This window comes from Salvelinus sp. IW2-2015, unplaced genomic scaffold, assembly GCF_002910315.2.
Source record: "Salvelinus sp. IW2-2015 unplaced genomic scaffold, ASM291031v2 Un_scaffold2353, whole genome shotgun sequence".
NCBI lineage: Eukaryota > Metazoa > Chordata > Actinopteri > Salmoniformes > Salmonidae > Salvelinus > Salvelinus sp. IW2-2015.
Window position 1 is genome coordinate 436 of NW_019943678.1, and position 8,348 is coordinate 8,783.

Genomic DNA, 8,348 nt, shown 5'->3' on the forward strand with positions numbered 1-8,348 from the left:
CTAATCTTAACTACTGTAGTACTCTCTTAAACTCGTAGTACTAATCTTAACTACTGTAGTACTATCTTAACTACCGTAGTACTAATCTTAACTACCGTAGTACTAATTTAACTACTGTAGTACTCTCTTAACTACCGTAGTACTAATCTTAACTACCGTAGTACTATCTTAACTACGTAGTATAATGTTAACTACCGTAGTACTACTCTTAACTAATCTTAACTACCGTAGTACTAATCTTAACTACCGTAGTACTAATCTTCAAATCTTAACTACCGTAGTACTAATCTTAACTAATCTTAACTACCGTAGTGATAATCTTAACTACCGTAGCTACTAATCTTCACTACCGTAGTACTAATCTCCTCCGAGTACTAATTCACTACCGTAGTACATCTTCACTACCGTAGTAACTAATCTTCACTACCGTGTACTAATCTTCACTACCGTAGTACTAATTTCACTACCGTAGTCACTAATCTTCACTACCGTAGTCACTAATCTTCACTACCGTTAGTACTAATCTTCAACTACCGTAGTACTAATCTTAACTACCGTAGTACTATCTCTATACAACTTCACTCCGTAGTACTAATTTAACTACCGAGTACTAATCTTAACTACCGTAGTACTAATCTTCACTACCGTAGTACTAATCTTCACTAACCGTAGTACTAATCTTCACTACCGTAGTACTAATCTTCACTACCGTAGTACTAATCTTCACTACCGTAGTACTAATCTCACTACCGTAGTACTAATCTTACTACCGTAGTACTAATCTTAACTACCGTAGTACTAATCTTCACTACGTAGTACTATCTTCACTATCGTAGTACTATCTTAACTATCGTAGTAACATGAATATGCCTCCACCATTCTATCCCTCTCTCTCTGGATCTATCCCTCCCTGCCTCGCCTCTCTCTCCATCCCTTGCCTCTCCCTCACCTCTCTCTCTCCATTCATCCTCTGCCTCTCCCTCCATCCCCTGCCTCTCCCTCCAATCCCATCCCTCGCCTCTCTCTCCATCCCATCCCATCCCTCGCCTCTTTCTCCATCCCATCCTCTCCTCATCCATCCCTCGCCTCTTGCTCCTCCCTCGCCCCTCTCCCTCCATCCCATCCTCTCCCCATCCATCCCTCGCCTCTTTCTCCATCCCTCGCTTCTTTCCATCCCTCGCCGCCTCTCTCTCATCCCTCGCCCTCTCCCTCCATCCCATCCTCTCCATCCATCCCGCTCGCATCTTTCTCCATCCTCGCCTCTCTCCTCCATCCCTCCGCCTCTCTCCTCCATCCCATCCTCTCTCCCTCCATCCCATCCTCTCTCCCTCCATCCCATTCTCTCTCCCTCCATCCTCTCTCCCTCCATCCCTCACCTCTCCCTCTCTCCTCTTTCCCTAACACTCTGCGGTTCTGGTTGGCTGGGCCAACAGCCCGTGGTGACGTCACTGACTTCTCTGGCAATTCCCCAGTTCCCAACGACCCTGTGAACCCTGACCTTGACCCCGCCGTGCCCCGCTCCCAGGCCGAGATCGAACTCCTCTTGAAGAGAGAGGAGGAGGAGCACAGGGAGGAGGAGGCACGTCTTCTCAAGAAGGACGCCGAGAAAAAGAGGAGGAAGAAACAGAAGAAGGAGGAGGCTGAGAAACAGAGGAGTCTGCAGGAGGAGAGGAGACTGCAGGAGGAGAGGAGGCTGCAGGATGAGAGGAGGCGCGAGGAAGAGCGGCTGCAGATGGAGAAGGAGGAGGCAGAGAAGAGGCAGGAGGAGGCAGAGGTGGCCATGAAAGAGCAGGAAAGGAAGCTGGAGAAGGAGAGGAGGAGACACGAGGATGACCTGAAGGAGAAACTCAGGGAGCTAGAGGAGGAAGAAGAGGAGAGGGAGCAGGAGGAGGAAGACGTAGAGTGGCTGTTGAGAGGAGATGTTTTCCAGATTTTTCCAGAGGAGCCGACCGAAGAGGACCTCCTTACACCTCCCCTAGCCGAGCCCACTGAGGAACAAGAGGAGGATGGAGGAGAGGATTGGGGAGGGGTGGTACGCAGACCTGGGAACACCCTCCCGTTAGGTTGTGATATCTCTGATGTCATCGTGACGTGTGAGAACGCCCAGCTGACCAACTTCCCCCCCCTGAACATCCCTGAACTCAAGTCTCTGAGCCTGGAGGGTAAGTTTAAGGAAGTTAAGGAAGTTTAAGGAAGTTAAGGATGTTTAAGGAAGTTAAGGAAGTGAAGGAAGTTTAAGGAAAACTCCAACCCAAAAAAACGATCATTTGGTATATGTTTAATTAGTAAATTGTTGATATAGTTCCAATATGTTTTCAAGATATGTAACTTTCAAAGTACAGAAATACAGCCGGCATCATATGATGCTGCGTTTTACCGGCTGTATTTCTGTACTTTGAAAGTTACATATCTTGAAAATATGATTTCTGGCATGCAAAACATCTTGGGACTAAATCAACAATTTACTAATTAAACAAATACCAAACGATAGTTATTTGGTTGGAATTTTCCTTTAAGGCAGCTGTGTGTGTGCGTGTGTGCTGCATAAGGTAGACAACACACCATCATATAACGTGTTAAGACACTAAACCAAAAATTTCACTCACAAATCACCCAAAACACAAAAACCAATCCCTATGCAGAGACTTCTATTGAGAAGTGAGTAGTGTTTTTGTTTAGTCGTTGTGATGGTAATTCCTAATGTGGTCACAGGGACTAAAGTTAATAGGAGTAGAAACTAAAGAAGAAAATAAATAAATACTGGAGGATAGATTTATTAGTTTCCCATGCTTGTTGGTTTATATACTGCAATTATGGAGGCTTGGCATAATTATGGTACGTACTAGAACTATGAGAGCTTTTGGACCATGTCTTGACTTGCAGGACACGTCGTCATGGAAAGTACAACAGAGCCATTCTGAACACTAGTATTTAACAACACTATAACACCAGGCTATGGAGTCCAGTCATTCTGAACACTAGTTTTTAACAAACACTATAACACCAGGCTATGGAGTCCAAGTCATTCTGAACACTAGTATTTAAACACACTATAAACACCAGGCTATGGAGTCCAGTTCATTCTGAACACTAAGTATTTAACAACACTATAACACCAGGCTATGGAGTCCAGTCATTCGAACACTAGTATTTAACAACACTATAAACCAGGCTATGGAGTCCATCATTCTGAAACACTAGTATTTAACAACACTATAACACCAGGCTATGGAGTCCAGTCATTCTGAACACTAGTATTTAACAACACTATAAACACCAGGCTATGGAGTCCAGTCATTCTGAAACTAGTATTTAACAACACTATAACACCAGGCTATGAGTCCAGTCATTCTGAATACTAGTATTTAACAACACTATAACACCAGGCTATGGAGTCCAGTCATTCTGAAACTAGTATTTAACAACACTATAAACACCAGGCTATGGAGTCCAGTCATTCTGAACACTAGTATTTAACAAAACTATACACCAGGCCTATGGAGTCCAGTCATCTGAAAACTAGTATTTAACAACACTATAACACCAGGCTATGGAGTCCAGTCATCTGAATACTAGTATTTAACAACACTATAACGCCAGGCTATGGAGTCCAGTCATTCTGAATACTAGTATTTAACAACACTATAACACCAGGCTATGGAGTCCAGTCATTCTGATACTAGTATTTAACAAAAACTATAACACCGGCTATGGAGTCCCAGTCATTCTGAACACTAGTATTTAACAACACTATAAACCAGGCTATGGAGTCCAGTCATTCTGAAACTAGTATTTAACAAAAACTATAACACCAGGCTATGGAGCCAGTCATTCTGAACACTAGTATTTAACAACACTATAACACCAGGCTATGGAGGTCCAAGTCATTCTGAATACTAGTATTTAAACAACAACTATAACACCAGGCTATGGAGTCCAGTCATTCTGAACCACTAGTATTTAACAACAACTATAAACACCAGGCTATGGAGTCCAGTCATTCTGAAACTAGTATTTAACAACACTATAACACCAGGCTATGAGGTCCAGTCATTCTGAACACTAGTATTTAACAACACTATAACACCAGGCTATGGAGTCCAGTCATTCTGAAACATAGTATTTAACAAAACTATAACACCAGGCTATGGAGTCCAGTCATTCTGAACACTAGTATTTAACAACACTATAACACCAGGCTATGGAGTCCAGTCATTCTGAAAACTAGTATTTAACAAACAACACTATAAACACCAGGCTATGGAGTCCAGTCATTCTGAACACTAGTATTTAAACAACACTATAACCACAGGCTATGGAGTCCAGTCATTCTGAAACACTAGTATTTAACAACACTATAACACAGGCTATGAGTCCAGTCATTCTGAACACTAGTAAATTTAACAACACTATAACACCAGGCTATGGAGTCCAGTCATTCTGAACACTAGTATTTAACAACACTATAACACCAGGCTATGGAGTCCAGGCTTAATGATTGAGGTGAAAATACTATCCCCAGCATGGATGATATTCATGTTATTCCTTAGATTAATATGTCTCTTAACTTACCGGCAGGTAACGCCATCACAACCATCCCAATGGGGGCGTTCAATGGCATCCCCAACCTGGAGTGGATTAACCTGAGCAAGAACAAGTTGGTGACTTCTGGTATTGCCCCACGTGCCTTCAAAGTAAGAGTCTCTCCTTTGAAATAAGAGCCTGCCTCTCTGCTGGCATCGCACCTATACTCCTTCAAAATAAAGAGTCTGTTTCTCTGCGGCCATTGCCCCACACGCTTTCAAAATAAGAGTCTGTTTCTCTGCGGCCATTGCCCCACAAGCTTTCAAAATAAGGAGTCTGTTTCCAATGAGCCTGTCCAACCAATGAAATATGAACCGTGTGGGAACAGTCTAAGCAGATGAATATGTGAACAAACAGAAGCATGTCAACATGGTGGGGGACGAGAAGGGGGACATTTGACTCACTCTCTCTGGTCAAAACAAAGTCTACGTTTTAAACAGTCAATATTTAAATCCATCTTGTACATTTCCCAGAACAAACAGCGGTCTATCATGCTAGAGTCCTGACTAGGCCCGAACACAATACTACAGTGATGAGAGAACACAGGTTAGATAGCAGATATTGTTTGATAACTGAAAATTAGAGCCTGGTTATTTGGATCTGGAGTCCATGACACATTTGTCTATAGAGAAAGCATCTCTTTAGTGATGGCCACTTCAACCATCCTCTGTTAATTACTGCAATTACACTTTGGAGAATATCCACAATATCCACAATCACATTACATTCACTCTTGAAATATTAGAGAATATCCACAATCACATTACATTCACTCTTGGAATATTGGAGAATATCCATAATTACAATACATTCACTCTTGGAATATTGGAGAATATCCACAATCACATTACATTCACTCTTGGAATATTGGAGAATATCCACAATTACATTACATTCACTCTTGGAATATTGGAGAATATCCACAATTACAATTACATTCACTCTTGAATCTCAAATGGACATAGCAGTATAGATATATGATTTTAACTTTGCGAAGGCACCAACAGACGCCAAAATCTCACTTCTCCCGTTTTAAACCAACATGAGCTAATTAAAACTGTAGCAAGACTCTTGGAGCCAGTCTGCCAATTAGTTTGCACAATGAAACACAGTCTAAACTCTTAAGCCATGCAGAATTTAAAGGAAGGAGGCCTGTTGAAGGTAGCATCCCCCCCATTCACCCTGCTCTGACACAAACCTGCACAGGCCTTTAAAAACTACATTCCATGGTCCTTAGTCAAAGAAACCTCAGGGGAAAGGATAGAGGACCTCAGGGGAAACAGGATAGAGAAAAAATCGGGGAACAGGATAGAGAACCTCAGGGGGAAAACAGGATAGAACAGATAGAGAACCCTCAGGGGAACAGGGATAGAGAAACCTCGGGGGAACAGGATAGAGGAAACCTCGGGGAACAGGGATAGAACAGGATAGAGAACCCTCAGGGGAAACAGGGATATAGGACCCTCAGGGGAACAGGGATAGAGAACCTCGGCGGGAACAGGGATAGAGAAACCTCAGGGGGGGAACAGGGGAGAGAGAAACCTCGGTGGAACAGGGGATAGAGAAACCTCAGGGAACAGGGATAGAGAACCTCACAGCGGAACAGATAGACAGGGATAGAGAACCCTCAGGGGAACAGGGATAGAGGACCCTCAGGGAACAGGATAGAGAAACCTCGGGAACAGGATAGAGAAACCTCAGGGGAACAGGGATAGAGAACCCTCACGGGAACAGGGATAGAACAGGGATAGAGAACCCTCAGGGGGAACAGGGATAGAGAAACCTCGCGGGGAACAGGGATAGAGAAACCTCAGGGAACAGGGAGAGAGAAACCTCAGGGAACAGGGATAGAAAGGGATAGAGAACCCTCGGGGAACAGGGATAGAGACCCTCAGGGGAACAGGGATAGAGGACCCTCACGGAACAGGATAGAGGACCCTCAGGGGACAGGGATAGAGACCTCAGGGGAAACAGGGATAAGAACCCCAGGGGAACAGGATAGAGAAACTCAGGGAACAGGGATAGAGGCCCTCAGGGGAACAGGGATAGAGGACCCTCAGGGGAACAGGGATAGAGAACCCTCAGGGGAACAGGGATAGAGAAACCTCAGGGGAACAGGGATAGAGAAACCTCAGGGGAACAGGGATAGAGAAACCTCAGGGGAACAGGGATAGAACAGGGATAGAGAAACATCAGGGGAACAGGGATAGAACAGGGATAGAGAAACCTCAGGGGAACAGGGATAGAGAAACTTATTTCCAGCCAGCTAGATCCACCGAGGTACTATATCACCAGAAAAAGGCGAGGTGCGACAATCAGGACATTTCTACAGCAAGAACTCTTGATTTCGTTAACAAAAATATTGTGACAGAGTGCCAACATTGATCGTTTTTCTTTTCCAATACTTTAGGTACGCTTCATTGAGTTTGCCTTCTTTAATGGAACCAATGGAATAGTCCCAATAACTATTTCAAACCAGGTCTGATACTGTGACATTCCGATGTACAATATTTACATTTCTTTATGGGTTTCCCGTTCCACAAAATGACAGATTATTTTTTATTTTCCAACATCTATCTAGATATATAAAGTACTTTATTTTCCATTGGTTAGAATTGTTAAATAGCCCAAAGACACACGTTGTTTAATGTTGTTAATGATTGTTGTTCAGGGCCTGAAGTTCCTGAGCCGCCTGTTCCTGGACAACAACCTCCTGGAGCTGGTTCCAACAGATCTCCCATCAACACTACAGGAACTCAAGATCAACGAGAACCACCTCAAAGGCATCGAGGAGAATAGCTTCCAAGGTAACCAAACAAAACAACAAATCTACATGTTACTAGTTACGGGACAAACATTTTCAAAGTACTTTTTGGTCCATTTCAGGAAATAATATTTGTAAAACTGAAATGCTTCAATCAAAAAAAAAAACGTTTCAACTGCACAAACGTAAATATTTGTTAGTGGAACCATAACCAGCACAGGGAGACTTTTATAGGAAAATGTTTTCACTGCTGTGTGATTTCTGAAAGGTCTGAGTAGCCTGTTGATCTTGGAGTTGGAGGGAAATGTCCTGAACGAAGGGAACGTGGATCATCAAGCTTTCAGTCCCCTCTCCCAGCTCTCCTACCTCCGTCTGGGCAGAAACCACTTCAGGACCATCCCGCAGGGCCTGCCTCCATCTCTACTGGTGAGATTTATCTGCTTTATCCAAAGATGTATATAAACCCTGGATGACTGACGCCATGGAGAGGCTTTGACGCCACCGGTCGGTCTTATTGTCTCTCCCCAGTAGGAGCAGTCCTCCATAGGAATGCATGGAATTCTAAAGTATTTCAATTAAATGTTTCATGGACAAAATGTATTTAAGGATCTGTTTGTTGTAGTGGGGGACAATAACAACAAATTATACTTTATGAGGAAAATGTTTATATACATATTCATATATAAACTCAGCAAAAAAAGAAACGTCTCTTTTTCAGGACATTGTCTTTCAAAGATAATTCGTAAAACTCCAAATAACTTCACAGATCTTCATTGTAAAGGGTTTAAACACTGTTTCCCATGCTTGTTCAATGAACCATAAACAATTAATGAACATGCACCTGTGGAACGGTCGTTAAGACACTAACAGCTTACAGACGGTAGGCAATTAAGGTCACAGTTATGAAAACCTAGGACACTAAAGAGGCCTTTCTACTGACTCTGAAAAACACCAAAAGAAAGATGCCCAGGGTCCCTGCTCATCTGCGTGAACGTGCCTT

General features: G+C 43.1%; 1 protein-coding gene across 1 annotated transcript in view; it reads left to right on the plus strand.

The window, feature by feature from the left end:
• Positions 1–1,393: 1,393 nt before the first annotated feature.
• Positions 1,394–8,348, plus strand: part of ecm2 (extracellular matrix protein 2, female organ and adipocyte specific) — a gene marked incomplete at its 5' end in the record, with an annotated part of 14,172 nt that continues 7,217 nt past the window's right edge. Inside the window, 4 exons of the mRNA XM_024140987.2 lie at positions 1,394–2,162; positions 4,579–4,694; positions 7,256–7,391; positions 7,617–7,774. Coding sequence (XP_023996755.2) covers positions 1,394–2,162; positions 4,579–4,694; positions 7,256–7,391; positions 7,617–7,774 — 1,179 coding nt within the window. The remainder of the gene's footprint in view (positions 2,163–4,578; positions 4,695–7,255; positions 7,392–7,616; positions 7,775–8,348) is intronic.